Genomic DNA, 27,995 nt, shown 5'->3' with positions numbered 1-27,995 from the left:
TTAAAAGAGTTTCTCTTAGTTTTACATATAAAACTATATTTACAAAACTTCGATTATCTCGAAATAAGGTTTCCCTGACATACCGCATTGCGCTTAGCACGGCAGGATGTAGGTTTTTAAGTTCTGTACGAATTCCAAACTTCGGGCTGACACTGAGTATAAAAACACGATATCATTTTACCCGACCCGAGGGTCGAACCCGGGACCTCAAAGCGGTAATTATACCGCGCACGCAATACAACTACGCCACCGAGGCCTTCATAAAGCATTTTCGTAATAACCATAATCCTTTTAAAAACCTGTCCACTTACCACATTTTATCTGAAAAAGAAAATAAAGAATAATCAATAACTTTCGAACAAAACAGAACAATTAAGATCATTAGTTCGACGACATGTGAATCCTCGTCCCCAGACAGTCGCTGAACGTAGATTAAATGAATACAGAAAGTTTGAAACGATTTAGCAAATTTTACGAGGGAACTTTGCTAATGAAGTGGAGTGTCCGTGCCTAGCTCGGGCCGGTAGATGCGGTTTTGTAGACTTTGTGATTAATAGTCCAAGTGTCAGAGTAGAAAAAAACTTGGAATGAAACAACTTCGCAGTGATTGGCGATAGTTGAAATGTATGCGACAATGTATTTCATTGTCCCAAGTTTCTTACATATCATATGTAAGAAACTTGGGACAATGAAAATAACATTCTTAATTTAAATAAGTGTTCTTAATTTAAAAGTTTCTTTTTTTTAAATAAATAATTTACTTCATGACAGTCAAGTTCAGTATAAAATAAACAAAAAGTCGATGAACGATACACTCTGAAATGGTCAGAAAAATGTTAGACTATCGTACTTAATTTATATCTATCGCACAATACCGATTCAAAATGACCTTTTAGGTGGTTTTATAATATTTACCTACGGAATAGTAAAACAGCTAGTTAAAAATGATTTGCAGTGATCTCCCAACAGTAAATTAAAAAAAAAAAACAATTGACAATCGTTCGCCGTTTATTAAAAAAAAACTCGCATCAACGATCTATTAAAACAACTGGCAAGGCTATATAAATCAAACCGCAAATAAAACAAGTTCGTATTTTAAATGACAGTGAAGCATAAAGTAATTATGTTTTCTAAATTACGTGCCTAATTCGTGTGTGGATTCATAATTCTCGGCTTTGTCCCGAGTCCTTTGGGACTCTGGCGTGAGTTTAAAATGTACATTATAAAAACAGAACCGGGATTGCTCTGTGATAGCTAATCTAAATCTAGAATGGTTTTATTATAAAATTTCCTGTTATAAAAGAAGGAAAATTGTGTTTGTCACACAGACATACTAATATATTAAGTTTATTATCTCGTATTATCTTTGATGTTTATATTTAAGTAAGTATTTATAATAAAAAACAAAGACTATATTTTTAAAGCGATCATTACTATTATTTCAGAATTTATTATTCTATTAAAAATAGCATGAAATAGCTTTGGAAAGTTGTACAAAGAAAATGTAGTTATATTACCATTAACATTTTTTTTCAATGATAAGACGATCTTGCCGAGCGATGGTAAGCGATACGATCGCCCATGACCAGTAGAATCCATCCACTTTGAATTACAAAGTATTGTTTGGTATTCCACTACGCTTGCCATCCTGAGACATGAGATGTTAAGGATGTGGCTTTGTTTTAACCTTACATAGATAGATCTAAACGTTTCTAGAAATAACCCATTAGTCAATTATAATTATTGGATTTAAACCGGGGTACAAATTGAAATTCAACGTCCGTGCGCTAATGAACCCATTGTAGTTCGAACGTAACCGTTTTTACTGTGCAATTAACTCGAAAATCCGTTCCGTGTGTGGTTAGTTTAATCAGTTCCGAATATGCCGACGACACTTGAGTTGTATGATAGCGGTCTGTGTTCCAACGATAAGAGATTTTAATTGTTATCATTTTGTTATATGTAGAGGTAAAGTTTATGCTAAAGGTTATGTTTTGCACCATAACAGAATACTAATGTGATGTTATACAGACGAAGAAGTTAATTATTCATTTTAACAATTGGTTTCAATACACCGATGAACTATTCTGTGAATTGCAGGTGTGCGTGACAAGGATGCAAATCTCAGCACATTGGTATAATAATAATAATATTAGCCATGTAATGTATTCTGTCCCACTGCTGGGCACGGGCTTCTACTGAGAGGGATTAGGCCTTAGTCCACCATGCTGGCCTAGTGCAGGTTGGTAGATTTCACACACCCTGAAAATTCCTATAAAGGACTTCTTAGGTATGCAGGTTTCCTCACTGTGTTTTATTTCACCGTTAACGCAAGCGGTAATTTACAAAGAATACATGCATAATTCTAGAAAAGTCAGAAGTGTGTGCCCTTGGGATTTGAACCTGCGGATATTAGTATCGTCGCTTACCATGTTAGCATATATTGAAAATTATTCTTCCACCAGTTCTACAGTAAAATTACAATGTGGTTTGGGCGCAATAGGCTTTTTGGAGCATAATGCAGAAACGCCGTCAAAACAAGAAGGTATAACTTTAGGTTTTAGTAACTAGAATAAAGGGTAGTAAATTAATTATAATGGTATTAAAGAGTTGACCTTTCAAGCATTGTGGGCGGAAAATGGCTTAGTTTTAAAGGTCAGGGTATATACTGCATGTCGGTGCACATATTGAACGACCAATCCTCTATTTCTAACAACCATTCTTTTTACACACACTCACATTTAAGTCCCAAAGGAGTAGGCTAAGGCGCAATTGCACCCACTTTCTGCCGTGCGTATTCCGTCCCATGATGTGATAGAGGGTGAGCCTATTGATGTTTCAGTAAAATGGAATTTGGAATAGCGTCATATTTTGATTTATATGTTATGTTTTAATGTTAATAATGACATATTTTTACTGGCTTATGCTTGTCGAACGTAAAAGTCTGTTCCCGTGATATTATGTATCCCGTACAAATCCAGAATACCATTGGACCAGGTATAGAGTGATATAAAACTATAATTAATTAATTTCCTAATAAAAAGTGAGCAAAATTATTCATCTACTTAGAATTATAGAATTTGCGACAGCCGATAGCTATTTTAACGTCAGAGATGAGTGATATGATACTATAATTAATTAATTTCCTAATAAAAAGTGAGCAAAATTATTCATCTACTTAAAATTAAAGAATTTGCGACAGCCGATAGCTATTGTAACGTCAGAGATGAGTGATATGATACTATAATTAATTAATTTCCTAATAAAAAGTGAGCAAAATTATTCATCTACTTAGAATTATAGAATTTGCGACAGCCGATAGCTATTGTGATGTTAGAGATTGTTTAGTATAGAAAGTTGTCTAATTCAACAGCGAACATGCAAAGAATACTTTACTGTAACATACCATCCTCCATATGTAGTTTCTAAAACGACAGGAAACACTAATATGGAACTGTTTTATTTATTTTATGCCGTGGCTTACGGTTCTATTTATTCGACGGCAACGTTTTTCTGCACAAAACCGACTACGTCACAAACTACAGAACCAAATGTCGCAATTCGAGGATTGGTTGCATAGTAAAAACGTAACATCAAAATAAAACGAACTAACCGTCGGATTTATGACTCTATTTTTACAATGTTAGAATATATTTTGACTTTTTTGTAGCCCTTTTATGAAGATAAACGAGTTATCTAATGGTTAGTTAGTTAGACCATCGATAATAAAAATGTTCAGGTTTAGAGGAAGCATTAATGTGTTTTGTGTCTTGAGGACTTTATCAACTGTCGTTTGAGACTAACAACAAAAAATTACGGTTACTTGGAAGGACCCGACAGGCCACGGCTAGTTATAACAAAAATATTCTTGTGATGATATTTTGCTATAAAGACACTGAGCGTTTGACAGATCGAGCAGTAACGTAGCTTGCCATAGACCCCTCTATATCTATATTTGTCGGGGGCTCTTCAGGGCAGTGCAAACTTTTGAGCGCCCGCTTAGTTTAAAGTAGGTATGGGCCAAGAGGGGCCCCAAAACTCGGGGGCCCTGTATCACTGACACCGCTGATTCAGCGGTAGCTCTGTGATCGAGTTAGTTGGTCATTGATAAGTTGTATAAGTCGGTTGGTTGATAAAATATTAGTGAAAGTATTTCTAGTCAATGATATTTCTTTTTAATTTCATCAAAATCGATTCAGTTCCTAACAATAAAAAGATATTACAATAATATTATAAAACACCTGCATCGCAAATTGGTAACAGATCGTTAATGCACAGCGCACTAAATATTACTCCAACTCATAAAATAAGGGACAACTCTATGGCCACGTCGAGTTTGCACTCCAATTTCAAATAAAAAATTATAAGTTGAATTTCTTAAATAACGCCAACTTTACCTAACAAAGGTAAGGCTTCGCGTTTAATTTTTCCAACCGTGTATCATAAAACTTATTAAACTAAGTACGAGGCGTTGTAACTTTACCAATTTTGGACTGATCCGAAAGTTTGCCGAGCATTTAATGTGATTGCAAATTACGCAAGACTAGAGCGTGTGTGAGTCTTAATGAAGTTCATCTCGGTGATCGGATTACTAACTTCTTGGATTGCGTTTGTGCGTGATTTTGTTAGTAATATGCGGTCAATGCTCTTGAATTATCGAGATTTGAATGTCGAATAATGAATAATTAAATTCTAATTGGATAGTCTTTAATGTATTGGCAAAGATAGAAGCATGAAAATGAGTGTTTAGAAATGTTATATCGAACTAACAGTAATATTTTAATATTAATTTTTAAGACACATTTCAAATGGGACTTAAAGATAATATACTTGTAATTCTATAAAATATTATAATATGTACAGTGATGTTAACATTCTTATAGCTTATAGAATGTACAGTGGTATTAATATTCCTATACAAAATTATACTATGACTAAGTATAATATAATATTTCATGATTCCTGAGAGGGTTGAACAATCATATGGTTAAACTCGTATCGTTTTAAATTCATTTATTACTAAAGAGACATCAAATAAAAATGTTAAAGTTTTATTTTTACAATTAAATTGAGAGAACCTTGAGTTTTCTATTCCTTAAAATGTTTTTACTTAAATTGAACAAAATGACTCCGACCGTCGAGTACCAAGAAAGATCATTAAAAGTTCACATTCGAATCGTATTTTGTTAGAAGTTTCCCTCTTTAAATCCGAAATGTTTAGGAACTGCGACAAGATCGACTGCATAGATATACAAGTACTTTAATAAATAATATTAGCTTATGTGTATGACTAAATTTTTTTTTCAAAATACATTAAAGTAAGTAGATTATACGATTTTTACTCAACCAGCGTATATGCATCGAAAGGTTTATGACTTTGATTGGTAGGTTTAGCATATTGATTAGATTTTAACACGATATTGCCTGGACGATATCACCTGGGAACTACTGAGGCGATTTCAAAAGCTCTTTAATAAAATATAGCTACATTATTCCTTAAATAAGGTTTTTAATTTATTATCATTCGCTTTAACGTTGAAGGAAAACATTATAAGGACATCTACATACCTAGGCATTGTAAATTAGAATTTCGAAGGTATACCAAATTTGCTAATTTAATGGCCAGCGTGACGGACTAATGATATACCCTCTGTGGGCCTGTGCCCAGCAGTGGGACAATAAAACACGACTAGTAACAAGATAGTATGGTTGCTTTTTTCTGTAACTAACTTCCACGAACACCAAAAGCTAGTCCCTAATATATTATAGATAAAACATTACCCCAAATAAAGACAATCTAGATAGTAGCATGCTTTCAGCGTCTGCAGAATGGTTGACCTAGGTCCCACGGTAGACGTAGATACTTTAATTAAGATGGGTCCCGGATCGAAGTTAATTTGCTCAGTGATTTATTGGAGAACTAAATTAGCAAATTCTTATTCTTAATCTAATTATAAGTTGGTCGTGTCGAAGGAATGCCAATGTTTAAGTTGTTATTGTGATGATTAAGCGTGAATTCTTAATTATAGGATTTTATTATGGTGTTAAAATTTAAGTATTTTTCGGATTTTACCGACTTCAAGACACTGTGAGGTCATTCTGCGTAGATCGGACCACCAACAGATAAAATTTAAAAAGTTTAATAATTGTAAAATGTAGTTAGATATTGTAACTTTGACTTTGCGGATGAACAACAGCTCAGTACCCCCCGTGACCAGGAAAGCTACAAAGTCTTCGAAACGTCGGGAGAAAACTAAAACATTAGAACCGCGATAAAATCCGAAAAATAGTTTAATTTAATGTCTAACATTTGCGTAAACATAAGAAATCAATATTATCGTGTGTTAGAACAATGTTTTGTTCACGGCTCCGCCTAATTAAGACGTGTCCCGATATAAAATTTAACTGTCAAATTTTCCGGGTTGAAAAAATAGGGGTTAGTAAGTCTGTATGCTAAACTTCCAAATTAATTACAGTACAGTCGGAAAAAAAATTAAACAATCACACATCACGCCTGTATGACCGAAGGGGTAGACAACCAGGACACCCACAAAAACACTGCCCGACTCGGGACTCGAACCCAGGGCTCAAGAGTGGTGTCATATTATTGTACAGGGTATCCAATACGACGCTACCAAGGTATTGTTGATAAAAACATCTTAGGGAATCCACTAATACATATACAGTTAGTTACTCTAAGCTATGCTTCGTTAAAACACAAATTTACTCGATCAGCTGTAAGTCAAAACCCGCCATGTTGCCTCTAAATAAGGTTTAAACTACTAACCGGTGATGTTTTTGACAGCTATTTAAGCAATTCTTAACCTCTTAACGCTAAAACAAGTTTATAAGTCCGACTAATAGTATAAAACATTGTTTAAATATAAATACATGTTGGAAATTGCGAAACGTAATGAAATCCTAACATGTAAGTAAACCATACAACATCCAACATGACGTTGCAAGTTGGACGTTGGCGGGTTGAAATAAAATGTATAACTATTTGAGCCGGGCCGGGTGAGGTCACTTTATTAGGTCATCCGACATTTATGTATTAATGAGTGTTGCGGATTACGGATGATATATTTTTGATTTTAATTTTATTCGATTCGTGTGTCGGTGCGGAATTATATTTATTTTTTTAAAGTATTTTCCTGATATCTTTTAGTTCATATGGTTACTGCTTTCAATCAAGATTAGTAATGGAAACTGCATTAAAATCTGTTTAATATGTGTGATGTTGTGTGCGATTAAAGAGTTTTGTAATACGTTTGATATGAAGATAATACTTTTTTTTTACTAAGTTAAAATAATTTTATTATACTTCAAAATAGAATAAGTTGCTGCATGTTATAAAGTAGATATAGGTAAGAGAGGGAGAGAAAGAGACAGAGAGATACATATTATGATAATACATAATATAAAACAAAGTCCCGGTTTCTGTCTGTGTGTATGTTATCGATTTTCTCAAAATCTACTCAACGGATTTTTATTAAATTTTGTATGGAGATAGTTTAAGATCTTGGAAAGATTATAGGCTACTTTCTATCCCAGTAAAATTTATAGCGGGACTTTTATCCCGGAAAACCTTCAGGCGGGCGAAGCGCCGGCAAAAGCTAGTAAAGAATATTTTTTATACTAATTATAATGCTAAAACACTTAACATCCGTATTCAGACACTATAACCTCCCAAAATAAAATTCACACGTCGCAATATCACTCACACCATAAACCTACCATCTTAAACTAACCGTGTAATCAACAAACAAAGAATACATAATAAGTACCTAATCTCACTTGTTTATCGACTTTCCACCCTCATAAGCCGCGTGTCATAAAATATTACACCTGGACTCCACAAGCTCGTTTGAACCTTAATCGCGAGGATATACGGCTTAAAGTTGAATGTGTAATGTGTGAGGTATGGTCTTTTATGCAGCGGATAACGATAAATGCTAGCCATGTTAATTTGGAGTATTAAATTGGGTTCAATCTATTGTTTATTGGTTTTGTTGGATAGTAAAAGTATTTTCCTGGAATTAAAGTTTAGTAGGAACGCATTACCGACATTAAAATAGCCTATGGGGTAATCCAGAAAATGCTGTATCTATGTGATGGATCTTAGTGTCCAATTATAATTCATCCAAATATGTTAAGTAGTTTGCCTTGTTCGCTAACAATATGCAAATATCTTAATATAAAAAAAAAACTATCTGTCATATACCCGCCGCGGCTTCGTAAGAGCAGCCGAGCATAAAATCCCTGTTTTTTGTTTTCCTACAAATCATCGACGAATAATACACAGAATCCTTCCTACGGAATCACCCGTCCATTGGTGAAAAGGAAACCCATGAAATTCCGTTAGATATTTATTGAGATTATTGCGTACGACGTACCGCAGCAGGGAGGGGAAATGTTTTATAATATGAAAAGTCGTTTGTTTTTACTTCTAAAACTGAAGCTAGATTTGATTTTACTGAGATAGATTTATTTTGTTATTTAACAAACGAATTTAATCATTAAGCGTATTTTTGTAACATCACTGGATCAGTATGCAGTTAACCTATCTCTTTATCGAGTAAATATTTTATTGTATTTAGGACACAAACAGTCATTTACTAAATTAAATTACAATCTAAGTACACAAAAAGATCTATAGGCCCATTTATAGTTATAAAAACTAGATACGAGTTAACAATAACGAGAGAAATAAGCTAATATCGCGGATTTAACGTTAATATGACGAAACACGCTGCCGCTCATGCCATAGTCCCTTTCCCGCTGTAAGCCCGGCCGCGTCTGAATATAAATTTATTAAGCGATCGTCCCCCGGCACGCGGTCCCAGTTACACAGTCCGTTAGTCAAAAGGATGTTTTCACGAGCCTTGCTGTGCACAATGCACACCCTTAATTATCTACTTTGTAATTTTGCTAGATATGCTATCAGATGAGTGGAGATTAGACGTTATTTATAGATTGAATTATGATGGTAAGATTTGAAGAAGAAGGAAAAATATGTTTAATATATTTTTTTATTTGTAGCCTAGCAGTAATGGCAAATAAAATATATATATTAGATTTACGATTCATGTAATGTTATGTTCTAAATTTCCTTCGATAGAACTCTTATTTATTGCGATTTTATTAGTTCTCATATAATTAAAACTGTTAAAGTTAGTCACAATATTTTTTTTTGAGTTATTGAAAAAAAAAACGATTCTCGTAAATAAATAATATTAGCATTAACGACTATTCAGATAACCAACGCTGTTAGTCTTCTAGAAGTGTATTTCAAACTAACCGAGAAAAAAAATCACAGAATTCACTATAAAAGAGTTAAAAAAATCAAACTTACCGAAAAAAATACAAAATTCACTAACAACGTAATCTTTGATATTTATCGGGTTTATACTGCGCCCAACACGCCACATCTAGTTAGTTTTCCTATTATTCCACGTTAATTATAAGAAGGTATAAACATGTCGTCTTTAGTGCGCAGGGGCGGTTCATTAGGGGGTCAGGGCCCCGCTTCTGTTTCGAATTACTTAACCGAATTAGTATTATCTTCGTAGCGCTATAGGGTATGCGTAAACTTATTGCTTAACGTTTACGTTCTTCCTTATTGTTAGGGAGGTTTTATAGATAGGTCCTTTTGTTAAGTGATATACACTGCCTATAAACGCGTAGCAAAAGCATCATGCGGTTGTCCTTTAAGGTAAAGGTATTAGGAATTCGAGGGGTGATTAGGGTTTTGAAAATCATACTGACGTTAATAAAAGCGGTTATTTTACATACAGTTTTAGTCTAATTGCTTATAAAAGCTGTTATTTTACATACAGTTTTAGTCAGTCAATAATATCATCTCATATAGCTGGCTCAACATAAATTCTACAGGAAAATTGTGTATTCTTTTTATCTGCGCTGCGGACCGCTATATAATATACGCGCCGAGCCTAAGGCACTTATTTCCAACCGTCACTTAACATTCGTTGGTCATCATTTAGCTCTAAAGCTAAAAAAATACGTGGCGTTTCTAAAACATCACATGTTAATATTCTGTTCCTCACTCTAATTCGCTTCACGTCAATAACATTAATAGTAGACGGATATATCACCATTATTTTAATACATGATTTCATACAGATATACATTTTTATACTTAATTTTTTTTCGTATTCGAATTTTTATTCATAGAAATCATGTTTACACGAATGTTAAACGTTAAAATTAAACTTTTTTTTCGGATTTTATCGGGCTTTTTAATTTCTTTTATAATTCATAGAAATCACCTAGAAAACCGTTACAGTATTTACATTTCAAGCGAAATTGTTATTTAGAATCCAACAACCAATAAATCCGTAGCAAATTCCGAAAATGGACTTTACTAAATTCATCCTCCAAATCCGTCCCTGGCCACAACGTAAATACGTCACAGCGTTCCGCCGGCACTTACTCATAAACCGAGTTCCGGACACTACGGGTCATGGGCTACAACCAAATGAAATTTAATGGACATTACGGCCCACGCTTTCGCTACAACTTTTCGACTTAATTGATCCTTAGTTGAAATTGGCCCATATTTTATTGTAGTAGTGTTCGGATTTATCGATTAAAATATTAAAATATTCGCTTGTTAGTGAATGAGTTTGTTAATTGCACATCAGGTTAGCACGTGACGCTTATGGCTTGATTTGGGGCGAATTTCTTAATTGGTCACGTGCACGAATTAATATTGAGCATTGTTGAACGATTTTTTTATATTTGCGATACTGTTGAATGAAATTAAATCGTATTCTTTCTTTAGTTATAATTACACTACTATTTAGTGGCCTACTTGAAATATGCAATAATAGTGCAAGTCGTTCTAATGATCAATAAGATTTTATAAGTTACGAAAGGGAAGAAGGACTTTGAAGTTATAAGGACCCTTCGTGCCTGCTACTATTACTACTAATTAATTGTTTTTATAATTAGCGCGACATAACACTGCATCTGGTTTTAATTGAAGTCCAAGGAAAACGGTGACCGGTAAGAGGTGAAGGCATCCGACAGCAGGCACAATTATGCCGGCCTGCTATAGTTCCATTTTCACTCCTCGATCCCTAATTTAATAAACCTCCTAGGGCAGGAATGGCGAATCTTTATTGGTAAACGTTGCTTTATTTATAAAAAATAAATATGAGTTTTAACATGCCATCCAGTTTTATCTATCCACAAAAGTTTTATCGATCTACAAATAAATTTGCATGCCGTGAAAACGATGAAACCTGTAACTGTTACAATGATTCTTGCAAATAAATAAATAATTAAATATCCGAGTACCCCTTTTTAGCGACTTTTTCATGACTCGACTGTTTTTTTTATCGGAGCGAAGTAGCTTCATTGCATTTGATGTTGAGCAAAGTGAAGTCCAAAGGAAGCATATACAATATATAGCATATTACTAAAGTGCCTGAATTATTTTGTAACGTGTCACCATTGCTACGTGTGCCATTAATTTTCCACCATGTCCTAAGGGTTCATTAAATTAAAAAAAATGTAAACAAACAAAACAGCTACTGACAAAATATGTCAATGTAAACATACATTGGTATGCGTCATGCATTTTCAAACGAAGTATCTTATCAACAAATTAACGTTTTAATATCGTTTTATTAACGTCTTAGTCTCGCCTGCATCCTTCAATAAAACTCAATTATGGACATGGAGACGTTTCGTAATAGATTACTCGGGGTCCGGTTATTAAACGTTAAATTAGAGATGGCTTTTAATGAAGCGCAGCTAATTTTAGGACATTATCCTCATGGGTTTTATTCTTGATATCATGCAAAGGAAGTGAGATTTTTATTTGCATTACTTACGTTCATTTATTGCTGAATTATCTGAAGGTACATACTTGCATAATGTTACGCCTATATCTACAGGGGTAGAAAGAGACTATTAATTGCCAAATTGCTCGATTTTGCCACACTTTTATGATTTTTTTCATCCGAAAGTAGAATAGTAAAAAATTGGATGTCTTTTGATACATATTACTGATAATATATAAGTAAAGTTTGTATCAGGAACATTAAAACAATACCAAAACCAAATATGCTCGCAAATAAAATGTCCCAAGGCGGGTAATGAACTCACAGCCTCTTGTTTTACAGTCAATCAGATTCGTACGCTAGTCATTATATATTTAAAGTTATTTTTTACAGTCAAATTTGTACGCTAGTCAATGTTGTGTATATTTTAAAGGTATTTCTTTCCTTCTATAAAAAAACAAAGTCTATACTTGTTTTTCTATATTATCAATGTGCAAAATATTTATTTATTGTGTTCTGAGATAAAACTTATATTTTCGTATATCTATGACAAGCGCCCTTATCACTCCAACGTTCTAAATAGAATAGACGTGCCGAATCATAAATGTTATACGCTACAATAATACAACGACATTGAATTAACTGAAGGAAACAAATGTAGAGTTGGGATATGTTTTATATTCGCCCGGATAGCGACCGTAAACAAGGTGTTAAAGGTTTTTCGGGATCAGCCTGTGGTTATCCGGTTCCAACAGGCCGGCATAATTGTATCTATTGTCGACGGATAATCACCTCTAGTTAATCGACATTCTATTAGACCACATTCTACTTACCATCAGGTGCTGTGGAGTATATTAGCCGTGTACCTAAAAAATCGAGACAAAATTATTATGCAAACATTTAAAGACGCTGAATATTCAAGTATCGGAATCAAATATATCGCTAACTTTCCTTAAAATACAATTACGTTAATTAAGCACCCGCTTAATGGCATCACGATTCAAGATCTAATCGACAAGTTCGCTAATGCACGAAACAAACGGTAATAAAATAAGACAAAGGATACTAATGAAACCTATTTCTTTGTTACAGATAACATCTCCGATGTGAACCGGAATAATGGACCTTAAATACTTCATCTTGATGATTGCGTTCGCAACGGTCGAAATAAATGTCACTGAGAGTCGGCAGAATGACAAAAGACGATGGAAGAATGACAAGAGTGTTTACTCTCATTACGTTAACATCTGCGATATACAAGACAGAGGGTCGAAGGTACATTGCTATTGTGAAAGTATTAAGATAAAGACCGCTACTAAAGCCGATTGCTGGGTCTTCAACGGAGGAATAGCTGAAGACGATCCGTTTTGGTCAAATTTTTACTCTCAACCGAAAATCGAAAAGCTGACTTTCAACGTCCGAGCCGACGGCGGATTGACGTACGTCCCCGCCAAAGTGATCGTCAGGCTTGAACGCCTTCAGTATCTAAACATACAATACGCCAATATCTATAGCATACCGTCATTTGCCTTCACAAACTCGACGACGCTGCGGGAAATAACTTTGCCTAAGAACAAAATAGCGAAACTCGAAAAGATGTCGTTCGCTCATCTGATAATGCTGTCAAACGTCAGCTTAGTGGAAAATCAGATATCGGAATTGAAACGGGACGTTTTTTACGTCCTTCCCAATTTGCAACGGTTGTACTTATCGAAGAACACGCTCAGCGTTCTGCACGACGGATGTTTCAAACATCTAAACAATTTAATCAGGTTAGATTTGGACAACAATCTGTTGACAGTTGTCATCCGCGAAAACTTCCAAGGACTGTCCAATCTTATTATGTTAGATATGAGAAACAATAAATTAAGGATGATAGGAGACCTCGCGTTCGCGGAACTTTGGAGTCTCCAAGAACTTTACCTGGACGGGAACGAAATAGAGCTCATAGACGAACGGGGTTTAGGTGGATTGACTCAGTTAAGGAAACTTTCGTTGGCCGATAATAAGTTGGTGACATTGGATGAAGGAATTTTGGACGACGTTCAAAAGTTGAATGTATTGGACTTGAGGAACAACAACTTGGAAACATTGAAGTATGAGGTTATGCAAAATGTTCTGGAAAACATGAAGTCGAATTATGCCGTAATCTCTCTCGACGGTGAGTTGGATTCCGATAACTTTGTTTTAATTTATATCTGTTTGTTCAGTTCCCAATTTCTTCTGTTATTAATTTACGGGGAGGCTTACAAGTTTTATTGCTCTCACATCGTTTCTAACAAAATCTTGTCTTAACTTTCCGGGACATGAACTCATTAAACGTAATAATTCATCGAAGTTTACATAATTCGTATTGGGCTTTTAATTAATTGAATATTCGTATTTTTTTGATAACATCGACGTGTAAAAATTATTGTTTTTTTTATTATGTGTAATAATGAAATTGATAGAGAAAGTTATCGTCTGGAAATTTTTGTAGGACGCCTATGTTTAGAGACATACTATGTGGCAGACTGTGGGACTGTGGGATACTTTGTGGCAGATAATGATTATTCACGATGCACAAAGAATTCAGAACCTTGCTCTATTGCCCTTTGCTTTTAAATTGTTTTATATCAAACATTTTAGTTTTTAATAAATAAATGTAGTCTTCTAATAACTTTAAGTGACCTCTATTCTAATTAACCCAATTTGATGTTAAACAAAGTTTTTAATTTAGCTTACAAAAAGCATTTTTATGAGTGCTTTGTTTTTCAAACTGTAAACTAAATGTATTTTGAGGGCTTTTTTTCAGACTCGACATTCTAATGTTCTAGGCTTTTAGGTTTTTAAATACAATGTACATTTTATATGACAATGTTAACTAATTCAGTGATAGGCTTCGTCTATATTAAAACCCGTTTAGGTGCTACAACTTTACCTTCTTCTGCCAATCGATAGTGTGTTAGTACTTTGTATTGGTTTCAAGGACATAGTAGTCAATTATTAGTCATTAACGGTTTCGATATATATTATATTCTATGTGTCGCATAGACAATTTATAGTCTATCGTTTAAGAGCAGTCGTAATATAAGACCAGTAACGCTTACCATGAGGCGAGTAACTTGATCATCACGTTTCCCACCCAGCATAAAAACAGGGATAATCGCTGGTGGTAGGATATATTTTATATCCGCCGAGATAGCGACCAACGTACACAAGGTGTTAAATCCCGCCATAATGGTCCACGTAAGTGTAAGTTCTGGGATCAGCCTGTGTATATCCGGTTTCAACAGGCCGGCATAATTGTGTCGACTGCTGAGGGGTAATCATCTCTTGTCAGTCGATACTGTATTGGACCCCTCTCCATCAGGTGCAGTGGGGTCACTTTACCGTCCACGTATAAGAAACAAAAGGAATCAATCACTGAACACAGCAATCTAGAACGTAAATTCGATATTGCAAACAAAGACTAAAGGCTATCGCAATACCATTTGGTTTAAATTCGAAAAGCATTTGAATAAGCAAGCCTTAGCAGTTGAACTTTAAACAAGTTCCACTCGTGAAAGTCGCTCCATTCACAGCGACATCTGTCAGAAAACTTAATTAAACGAAACCACATGACTCGCTCCTTTAGTGGAATAATTAAGTTGTTATGTTGATCAGTTGGTTCGTTTGCAACGACATCTCAACTTGAAAGAATGAATTTTATAATTATTTCAGATGTTTTGATATGTTAGCAATTAATTAATTTTCTAATTGTGTTCGTTTTTCTGACATTCTAGCGTGACATGAATATGCTCTTTATTTTGTTTTGAGAATTATAACTTACTTAGCACTGTATTGAATATTATTAAATTAACTAGTATATTTGCTGTACCTAAAATAAATTGTACTTTTGCGCTGAATAAAAGTAATAAATGCTGATGCATTTTGGTACCAAATATCATCGGTCTTCATAAAAGTGTAATATAACGCTATATCAAACAATCCTCTTTCATTTTGTTGTATTTGATAGCATTTATGTTTACTTTGAGATACCTATATTTAATAATAATAAAACAGATGTTTAAGAGCACTAAGATAGCTCCGCGGAACCTTCTCTAAAGTATCTTAATGCGTCGTAATTGAATTGGTAGGAGTTACATAACTTGATACATAACATATCGGTTTGCAAGCAGAAATAGTTACAGATATATCAATTTGCACTCGCATACGAATTACCGTAAGACAGCGTGGACAAGAGATAAATGGTGGAAAAAAAACGAAATTTAGTTTAAGATACACAAAAAAACTACAACATCCTAACAGCATTCTAAGACATAATTCTTGGAAAATATATAATTTGGTATATTATAATATCTTTATCTTATAATCTTAATTAATCCCCCCCCCCCCCCAATTGATTATCACCCTCTTCTCACTACCAAGTATTAACGCATACCACACTCCCCATCCATTAATGAAGTTAAGAGTACCACCCAATGTATATTAGTAGCAGAAAACATAATTCAGTTCGTAATATACCACGGCCGGTGCTGTGACACTTTAATGGTCCTATATTTTGCGGTCAGTAGATGTTTTAAACACTAGCCAGCAGTTCTAGCATTGTTTGTTATGATTTAATACAAATTTCGCCGTGTTCCGCTCTTCCGTTTAGATTTGTGCCGTTTTTTGCTTCCAGATATTTGGTTACTTTATTGCTTCCATTACTCGCTTGGATTTATTTACGCGGACTGTGGAGATGGTTTATTCGATGTTTTTGTTTTATTAACGTGTAGTAAACATAATGTAATTATTATAAGATTATTATTGAGATTAATTGCGGAAAATTGAAAATATTGATGAAACGACTAGTTTGGGGAGTGAATAAGATCTTTAAGTCTTAGGTGTAATGCGCTTCTGTCTACCCTCTTAATACTAAGGGCGTTAATTTACAATAATACATTAATATTTAACGTTAAATTGGTAAAAGCTTCAAACATTTCAGAATGTTACGTCCAACTGACATCTGCTCACCGTTTGACATATTTACTTGGAATATTGATTACTCTGTTCCAAAGCAATATTGAAAGCGAACTCAACTTCTAAATTCAGTTTAGTTCTTGTACAAATATTGGATCAAACTTATACTATATTTTTGTTCACAGGTAACAAATTAACTTGTGATTGTCGATTATCCTGGATGTATAAACTGCGAAACGAGACAAAAAGTAAAAGAGTTAAAGCCTCTCTCAGTCGACTTAGTTGCGTCACCGATGTAAAACTCAAATCCAGCGCCTCTAACAAAATAGATAAAAACAACGAAAGACCTCAAAGAATCAATCAAATTGGTCCTAGAAAGGTTTTCGACAATGATTATGAAGATGATGACGTTGTTGAAGAGAAACAATATGAAGATACGATGCAAGATCAAGAGAATGATGCCGATGAATCAAAAGTGGAGTATCGACGTCGATTACTAGAGATTCCGGCCGAAATGTTACCGTGCCCTAATCGCTTAGTTTATGAAGCCACTTACTCACCTCCCACTCAGGATGAAGTGAAATATTACAAGGCTTCGTCAAGCGAAACGGTACCTTTGACCTTTAATTTGATAATACTATTTGCTGTCAGCATCACGTTGTAGCACTTTGGATTATAAAAGCAGATGTACATAGCGCAATTTTCTTATTGAAGTGATGAATATTTAAGGGAATTTAAATTAACAGTGTGCGTAATGTTATTTTAGAATTGACATAAAATTGACGTTCATTAAAATTGTACAAGGACAAAAGTAAACAAAGAAATTTTTTAATAAATTCTAAGTACAGTTTTTGCAAATCAGATAAAAGTTTCTACACTTACAATGAATTGCTTGAAAGAAAAAATATAATTTAGTACTGATTATAAGAAATAAGAAGACTTTAAGTTTTTTGTATATTTAAGCAATTTAAACACAAGTAATATTTAGTTTGTAAAGTAATTATAAATTTAATCTATGTTCGGATCGATTGTCAAAGTTTCTTTGTAGCTGATAATTTAACTTATAGGAATTGATAGACTTAGGTATTTGGAACCAAAAATCGTTGATGCTGTAAATAAAGTAATTGTAATTTTCAATTTATCATACACTGTAAATATTTCCTAGTAGTAAATAATTGTCAAATTATTTTCTCTACTAAAATATTTAACATAGCACTCTGATAAGTCAATGGATGGTCTTGTCAAAAGTAATTTGTAGACGCTAATGAAGGCTTATTTCAACATAGCTTTTGTTTGGGTTTCAGCTTGTTACAGAAATACAATGCTTAGTGACGTGCGAATTACGTAAAATGGATTTCAGCCATTAACATGGAAAATGTATTGAAGACATTTAGTATATTGAAAGTTTTCAGTAGCGAAAATACGTTGTGACCCTTACTATGGAGGCTCATTATGTGAAATATCTACAATACATTCTTCCAAACCCACATCCACTAATGGCTCATATTATTTTCCTCTTAAATTGACTAAGCCATCACAAACTTGTATTTTATACCGTCGAAGCATAGTAGGGGTAGCTTTAATTAAACTATTTGTAACTTCTATATTAATTTTACAAGACTGTTCCACGTAGATTTTAAGCTTCGGTACATTAATTTGGTAGTAAAATTTATTCATAACGAAACACCGATTTACATACCGAAGATTATTTTGAAAACACAAAGTTCTGAATTGGTTCCTACTGTTCGAAATTTGTTTTATTATTAACAAAATGTATATAAACACGATGATATTGCTATTCTATTTCGAGTGTGAAAATAATAAATTGATACTTTTTCAAATTGAAGTGTTTCATTTGTTATTGAATGTAGGGTTTATTGTGGCAGTTGTTTGCTTCTTTAACGATCAATTTGAAAGTAGCGTTTTATTTGAGCTTGGTTGTAAAAGTAAGAGATTGGAAGAAGGAAGCTGAAAGTATTTTATGCCAGCTAACAATTTTAATTGTGTCGACTGAGGGGTAATCATCTCTCGTCAGTCGACATTCTATTGGACCCTATTCTACTTACCATCAGGTGAAATGGAGTCAATTGCTATGTCCACAAAAAATATCTTGTTTTTCATAAAATTAAACACAATGACGTAGAACGGGTTTTTGCATATCATTAACGAAACAAAATTTATAATGTATATGATCAAACACTTATATATGAAGTTTATTAGGTTTCGTTTGACATAACATTATACCCTAAAATTACGAAAGAAAAAGTAAGTATTAATAAAAGAGGGCCACAACTTTTTTGATATCGAATTCAAGTTACTCGGAAATATAATCAAGGCCACGTAACTCATGTTATCTAAAGACCAAGACGAACCTTATCAGAGCGTGTAGTTCCGGGAATACTCTATAATTAAACCAACTATATGTGCATAGAAACCCAACCCATATTCAACTAATCAAAACATTCTATTCTGTGTTCCAAAATTAACAGCACTAAAGCGAACTCGTTGAAGGAATAACAATATGTAAGGGTAATTTGAGCCTTTTGCTATTTTGACATGTGGAAACAGAATTAATGTGGACGCAAAATAAATTCGGCGGAGTCTGTCCACCCCTGTGATAGAAACGTGACTGGGTTTTGAGATCTACAATGGAATATTTGTGGAAAATATGTTTGTCATCTACTTATATTATAAATTTGAAAGTTTGTGAGGATGGATGTATGGATGTTTGTTCTCCTTACATGAAAAAACTATTGAACGGATTTGGATGAAACTTTGCTGTAATATTGGTTATACATCAGAATAACACATGGACTACAATTTATAATTTTGTGTAATTTGGTCATAATATAACGATACATATCAAGTAAGTCGGAAAAATATTATCCCGAAAAACTCCTTTACGCGCGCGAATCCGCGAGCAAAAGCTATTATTTTATAATATATTTAGCACACAGCTTGCACAGGTCGCATTAAAAAAGAGGCTATTCTGTTTTAACCTTTGCTTCAGTTCTTTAATAGTGGACCCCAATCCAGACTCCTGTGATAAGTGAAATGTAGCAAGTAAAGGAGATGATGTAAGAGGAAATACACACTAAACCCGGCAGATAGATACTTTAGTCAATAATAGTAGACAAAAAAGAAGTAAAATTGTCGTTTTACTAATTTAAATTTCAATTAAAGGCAGAGTAAAAACCGAATGTCTCTTCTGTAGAATGAAAGTTATCAATAAGGTTCAAATCAAAAACAACTCTATATTAAGTTACCCCATAGATGAATCTTCTATATTATTCTTTCACTGCGTTTATATATTTTGGTATATTAGAAAATTACTTTCAAAAACCTGTAGAACTCGGTGGAATGAGGCATTGAAAACCTTCGCAAAAATATTCTTACTGTAAACGTGAACAACTAATATTTATATTTTTGTCCAGTAATTAGCAGGTCATGTATCCTTTTGCTTAGCTAGTAATGTTAGAGAATTACATTTATATCAGATAATGAAACCTAAGTAATGCACCCTAGGGCTAACATATTAATGTTACTGAATAAACATCATACAGAGACAATATTATGATATTTTACTAATGACTATTGGTCTATTTTAAGATAAAATGGTACCACCAATAATACGTATCGTAAAGTAACAAGAGAATTAAGAAATAATGAAACGGTTCTCGAGGATACAATTTATTACCCTCAATCTAAAATCTATTTATAACTTCTTGAAGAGTCAATTTACGTTATTAATATCAAAGTAGTAGAGGCTGTGGTTTGTTGAGAAAAATTGTTTGTGGAATCGTAGTTCTGTTGGCACAAAATTTAAAATGGTTTATATTAATATTAACACCCACCTAACTTATAATAAAGGTGGTAGAATTATGCATGTTTGGTAGGCAAATTATTGATATCACTCATGATTAATTATTTTAGTTAATTTGGATTAGGTTTTTTTTATTGCTTTGAATGGTGAGAGGCTCTTGCCATTCGCCTGATGGTAAGTAATACGTCCGTCAATAAACAGTAGACATACCATTCAACACCCAGAATTATAAAGTATTGTTTGGTATTCCATTGCGCTTGCCATCCTGAGACATGAGGTGTTGTCTTATTATGTCCAGTAGTTACACTGGCTACAATACTTGACTAATAAGTACGAATGGGAGTGTGAGATAGGGAGGATCGACTGTCCGGACTAGAATAGTTAGGCAGCTTCATATATACAAAAAAGGCAGCCATACAGATTCTCTTAAAGATGGTTAACCCGATGAAGTCGAAAAGACGTTTATGCTGAAAATAAGCCAATAGCGTGTCTACTATTTACATCTACTTATAAATTTATTGGCATAAAGGTACTAGTAATAGGATCCATATTTGCATGACGCTAAAATACGATGAGAGCTTTGGCGACTTAGCAACCGCACGAGACCAGCTTGTATATTAATCTTACCTTCAGAGGTAACGGAGGTCTTTGTCTAGAGCGTAGTAATTGTAATAAATAATATCACACAAACACACACATAACGCATTTATCCACGAAAGGGGTATGCAGAGGTGCAACCACCCAAGTTTCGCGAAATGTGTTCCATCCCATGTTGTGATAGGGTGAGCCTATCTCATCATGTTTATTTCTGCCGCCAAGCAGCAGCGTGGAGTCACTGTTGTGTTCCGGTTTGAAGGACATTGTAACCAGTGTAACCACTGAACATAATGAAACTTAACATCTCACGTCTCAGGATGGCGAGCGCAGTGGAATACCAAACAATACTTTGTAATTCAAGATGGTGTTTCTACTGTTTATGGGCGGTCATATCGCTTACCATCAGGCGAACTGCAAGCTCGTGTCGTCATTGACAGCAATAAAAAAAAAAATCGCCATATCGGACACAAATTCCTGACTCCAGACTGATACTGAGCAGAAAAACCCAAATATCACTTTGCCCGACCCGGGATTCGAACCCAGCACCTCAGTGTGCTGCCGTACCGCGCGTACTGGAGGCAGTCAATAAATAGTATCAAAGTTAGTTTAGTAGATCTCCAGCAGTGACCGTCTTTAATGTTTTAAGCAAATATTGATAGAGAAAATTAATTGAATATGGAACTGTTATCTAACGAATTTACTGTTCGATCTCTTTAAATCCAATAAAATGTCCAACTCAATAAGAAATCTTAATTTCAAGAGCAATTACGCTATTCCACCTGAATTGTACAAAAAATTAAGAACAACGTTAAAGAAAGTATTCAGTGAGCGGAATACGTAATTATTGCCCTCATCAAAGAGATGGTTGGTGATGTAAAAAATGATTTCCTTCCTCCTGACCTTAACAAATGCATTTGACAGAAATCCGTTCCGATCGGAACGTATTAATAATTGTAATGAATTGCCTTATAGGAAATTTGAAGAACACGAAGGCGAGTGAGTTGACTTTCAATTTACTGTCACAAGACGAGGGTTTCTTATACGGTCTGCTGCTTCTTGCCTTTCACATAGGATATAAGAGGTACAAGTCGATTGCTTGATAGAATGTCTGCATGTAAATATTAGGATTTAGTGCCATTTAAAAATTAGAATTATTAAATTCTTCATGGTGGTGAACTGCTTTGGTCATTTTGGGCATATAATGTTAAGTCCCATAGTGCCTAACATTAACAAATATTCTAAAGACACGAACATATAAACTATTTGTTCAACATCTGAACTAAAACGGCAACCAAAACGTTACTGTTATAACCTATTTATTCACTTGAACAACAAATAATTTTACTTATGTGACTAATATTTTTTATTCACGTCCTGGTTTACACTTAGACTCGAGTTTTTATAATATGAGCGCCACTCCGTACATAACCACACGCTGTCAATGTTGAAATCATACTAAAGACAGGTGTACGGATTGCAGTACTATTGAGTCGAACACAATGAGTGTACGGAACGCCAGATCCAGTACGTAGTATATACATATCGATGGTGCCTTATATTTTGATTTAGAATTTTTATTTTGTATATATTAGTGCCGTTGAAGCACACGTTTATACTTCTTTCAATTAACATTCTATAACCGGAATTTACTTAGTACTCCTTAAAATTTGATTTAGCGATGACCTTTCGAGGTCATAATCTATTTAAACAATGAATCTATTCTTAAAGGGTTCTATTTTTGAATTCAAATAATACACTTAAAACGAGAGGCTTATAGAAAATGGACTAAAATTAATTATCAGAAGGCGGTGCGGCACACCACTTAATTAGTTAATGAGAATCGAAACAGTCGTGTTTAATGAAGTAGACATTCATAATAAATTTGTTTTAATTCCCTTCGGTTACATTACCTTTGAGTAATTGATAAACTTTAGCTAATTGGTGTGTGAAAACCCATTTAATAAATAGATTAGTCCAACATTAGTTTTGGACATCCATTTTTTATGTTCTAATTCCATTGACCTCATGTGTCAACATGCTCTAATTTATGATAATAAATAATTGTCACATTGTTGGTCTATTTTAGTCATATCTATACTATTGTATAAAGCTGAAGAGTTTGTTTATTTGAACGCGCTATCTCAGAGAATACGGATTCGAATTAAACAATTATTTTAATGTGAGATAGCCCATTTATCGTGGAAGGCTATAGGCTATCATCACGTTATGACCAATAAGAGCGGAGCAACAATGAAATTTTTTGCAAAAACCGCAATATTCTTTTTTTTCAGAGCTTTCGCTGTGTGTGCTCCGTAAACGGTTAAAGACGCAACAATCATGTATGAGGTATTGTTTCTCTTATAAAGTTCGAAAAATATATTTTAAAACAGACTACTTCGTCGCATCTGATAAACTCAAAAATTACCAACACTTCTAGAAGGGCATGTCTAACTATGTGACCCATATTTTTTATATTATGACTTGTATACCTATTATTTTTTATTATGTGTAAGATCTAGTTTAGTGAATCAAATAATATATATTGTAATGATAACATTATATCATTAGACTACACTGAACATGCTGGGGATACGCTTTTGAATTTTATAATTGTCGTGACACTGTCTTCAATAACTTCAAATCGGAAGAAATAAATGCTAATCAATTTTAATTTGCAGTAGGAATACATAATAGTACTTACTTATTTTCCAAATTGTCTACGGCATAAATGAGAACTAGTTTATAAGTATTAAAAAAATATTCATAGGATAAAATTTTGCATGAACAAATTAAATTACTGATATGAATAAATAATTGTACTTTAATATTATTCAGTCAGCTTATAACTTATTATATTTAGTATAATAGATAACTTAATCTATTGATTAAAACATCATTATACAATTAATTAAATTTTACGAAACGATTCAATAAGAAATTTTTGAATGAAAATGGTTTTTAAAATTTAAATGAAAATAATTAAATTCCTCGCTTGTGCTAGTTATGGTATATTCGAAACCAACTTATTATTTGATACATTGTATCTCTCAAAGTGCTTTTGAAGCAGAATATGCAACGAACTGGACAGCTGCATAAATATGTCACAGGTAGTATGTTAAAATGTGCATTTCTGAGAATTTATTAGTAGAAATTCTAAATTCGTGTTTTGTATTTAAATTAAACCGTGGATTTTCGCTCGTGGGCTAACTCCATATAAGCTTTTTTTTTAATTGCTTTGAATGATGAGACGAGCTTGCCATTCGCCTGATGGTAAGCGATACGACCGCCCATTAACAGTAGAAACACCATCTACCACCTTGAATTACAAAGTATTGTTTGGTATTCCACTGCGCTCGCCATCCTGAGACATGAGATGTTAAGTCTTATTATGTCCATTAGGTGCACTGGCTTCAATGTCCTTCAAACCGGGACACAACTGACTATACTACCGATTGGCGGCAGAAATAGACATTGTGTTGGTACCTACCCAGGTGGACTCCTACATATGAGAGACCTACCAGTAATTTATAGGGGTAAAAAAATTTACAGAAAAAAAATAACACAAAGACGTCGACCCTAAGACCACGCTTCATAAGTCACAACACCTGAAATATCTAAAATACCGTATACAAGGGCAGTTATCAAAGGTTTATCGTTGAAAAGCCCTTGTTTACCGGCACGTTTGTTCGCAAATTGGTCAGCATTTCTGTTAAGGATGATATATTTTTGTTATATTTTGTACTTCCGCCATCTTTTTCAGCCGCGTGCCACTCTTTAGGGACCGTTTATAAACGTTTAATTTTTGGTCGAATGGAAGGTTGATTTTCCTTTGACAGCTTGGGTATTGACTTGCGCTGTTTGTTTAGAGCAGTGTTTCCCAACCTTTTTTAGGCTATGCCCCACCTTAACATTTGTATTTTTTTTTACGACGCCTAACATAATTTTTATCCTTTAAAAAGTGTTTTGTTTCCTTAAGAAATATAAGTGATAAGTTTTAGGAAATAATCGCTATGAAATTGTTATCAAAATATCGTAAGTAAAATTTCAAAACATATAATAAAAAACTGAAAATTCTGTTTATATTGCTCCCCTTAATTATTAAATTTAAATTGCCCCCCTGTGGGGCATGGGTCCCGTTGGGAAACACTGGTTTAGTGGATATAAATGCAATAAATGAGACGTTATTCACCTTTAATGTATTGTTAATTGTCAACATGAAAATAGACTCGTGTTTTAAGACATGTTCGTGGCTTCTAAAATAATATTGACGAATCTTAGGTGAAAATGAAATTGAAGGTTTTTATAGTGGGTAATATTAAGTATGCTTTTAAATGGATTATCCGATTAGGGATGCGTAAATTGAAAAATAAAATGGAATCTGTACTCTATCACATAGTATTCAGTATTAGGTTCAATGTATATTTTTATTGCTTTGAATGACGAGACGAACTTGCCGTTCGCTTGAGCGATACGACCGCTCATAAATAGCAGAAACATCATCCAAATTCTAACACCTTGAATTTCAAAGTATTGTTCGATATTCCACTACGTTCGCCATTTTAATACATGAGAGGTTAAGTCTTATTATGACTAGAAGTTACACTGGCTACAATATCCTTCAAATCGGTACACAACAATGACTACACATTGCTGCATGGCAGCAGAAAGAGACATTGCGGAGATACTTACCCAGGCGGACTCTTACATACGAGAGATCTACTACCAGTGGCACTAATCGAGAGTTGAATTAATCGTTAATAGTAATCTCAATAAATTATTTCCGCTTTCATGATCACCATTAAGAATCGGCATATGATGTGTATTCATTAATATTCCGTACAAAACACAATAAAATGAAAGACCAAGACTATTCTTATATCGTCCCATCACGAGATTCATTCAAACAACACCACAGAATTGTAAAAGGACTTTTACATTGCGTAATTGATGAATATCGTAATGAGAAGCGATCCAACCGTGCATTCAATTTACGCAGAATGTTAGCTCGTTTTTAAAAAATCGAAAAAGTTTTTTTGCGGTAACAATAAATTTAAATGTTTTGTTTTAGAATGTTTTTTATTCGCCGTTGGTTTTTGTTCTATGGAGTTATGCACGTGTGAATGATTCATTGTTTTCGATTTAGGTTTGTTGAGTTCGATTTGGAAGAGTTTAAGGCGTGTTGCAACATTTGAGAGAAATAAAATATATTAAGTTATATTTTCAATTGTATTGTTGACACTACATCTCACGATACACTTTATTTTGAAATTAAATATCAACAAATAGATTTATTATGATGGTACTATTATTGTTTATAAGCATGTTTAGTTTATTTGGACATTTATAATACTTAGGGCTATTTTTCAAACATCTGATAATACTTATTTGGTGAATAAAATATAATACTAGCAAATTAAATATGACAGTTGTATGAATAAGATTGTTCAATTGTTCTACTTTTATAATGAATCAGGTTATAAATAACTTGATAGATAACTTTGATCTGACAATGGAAAAATTAGAACTTAAAGATAAAAAATATCTGTATATTTTTACAGGTATCGGTATATGTACTAAGTACTAGATCTGGCGTTCCAAACCCTCACTGTGTTCAACAGAAGTGTACTGCAATCTGGTATTGCCATTTTACTTATATTTTATTTAAAGCGCTTTAGCACTGCATGTTTAAAGTTTGGTTAGACGACGATTGATGTTTTACCGCTGAAGCGAACTTTAGTTCTAACTCCAGATTTTGATCAAATATTTTTATGGACGTTCGTGTCAATAGAATCTACATCAATGTCTACAGGTAAATGATTTCGAGTTTGATTATTAATCGTACTTTTACTAAAGGCACATAGAAACTAATAACTATTCTTTACTGATTAATTATTTGCTCTCATCTACAAACGAGCGCTGAAATCCGGGGCTGGAGCTAATTAGGTCAAATATGTATCAACATTTTCTAGTTTTATTTTATTTTTCTACTAATCTGATATGCTGAGAGTAAATACTGGAAATCTAATTAAGTTTTATTAATTTAATAACTGTATTAATTTACAGGGCCCCAGTCTACGGTCCCCTTCGTACTTCCAAACAGTTGTTAATTAGAAATCAAGAACTATATTAGTTTTGGGCTCATGTTGTACTAGAGTAAGCTACTTGACAATGATCATGATATTTATAATTCATACAATTCAAAGTAGAATGTGATCCGGCGGAGAATTAATTGGGCTTCCTAATGCTACAATACTAAATAACATTACAGAAAGAGGGTTTTTGTTATATAGAGATTAATGGACTGTACGTTATACGGAAAATATGTAGAAATCGGTTGTTTAATATTATTGAAATTTTTAAAGATTCATTATTAAAAATTCCTCGCATGGCGATGTTACCTCATTGGTCACGTCTACCTTTTTATATTATATATATTAATATCAGCCCTTATATCTTGTCCCATAGCTGGGCTCGGGCCTCCTCTACTACAGAAGAAATTATGCCTTAGTCCGCCATGCTGGTCTAGTGCGGATTGGCAGACTTCACATACCCTCAAAATTCTTATACAGAACGTGTCAGGTGTGCAGAATTCCTCACGATATTTTCCTTCACCGTTAAAGCAAGTGATAATTCACAAAGAATGCACACATAACTTTGATGTCAGAGGTGCGTGCTCTTGAGTTTTGAACCTGCGGACATTTGTCTCAGAAGTCCGTTCCTTCATCGCTTGCCTTTTGTCTTCGTTCGCTTGCCTTCGCTTTACCATATTTCTCATGTCTAACAGAGGGTTTATTCAATATTTCCCCTTATCAAGGGACAAA

At 33.8% G+C, this 27,995-nt stretch overlaps 1 protein-coding gene across 1 annotated transcript in view; it reads left to right on the top strand.

The window, feature by feature from the left end:
• LOC115452576 (connectin) overlaps window positions 1-18,558 on the top strand; it is a 41,914-nt gene extending 23,356 nt beyond the window's left edge. Inside the window, exons 2-3 of the mRNA XM_030181148.2 lie at window positions 12,903-13,971; window positions 16,940-18,558. Of these exons, the coding sequence (XP_030037008.2) occupies window positions 12,930-13,971; window positions 16,940-17,418 (1,521 nt within the window). The 5' untranslated portion in view covers window positions 12,903-12,929 and the 3' untranslated portion in view covers window positions 17,419-18,558. The remainder of the gene's footprint in view (window positions 1-12,902; window positions 13,972-16,939) is intronic.
• The last annotated feature ends 9,437 nt before the right edge of the window (window positions 18,559-27,995 follow it).

This window comes from Manduca sexta, chromosome 11 (genome assembly GCF_014839805.1).
Source record: "Manduca sexta isolate Smith_Timp_Sample1 chromosome 11, JHU_Msex_v1.0, whole genome shotgun sequence".
In the NCBI taxonomy this organism is placed as follows: domain Eukaryota; kingdom Metazoa; phylum Arthropoda; class Insecta; order Lepidoptera; family Sphingidae; genus Manduca; species Manduca sexta.
Note: the sequence above shows the minus strand (reverse complement) of the source record. Positions and strands in the feature narration are given on the sequence as shown.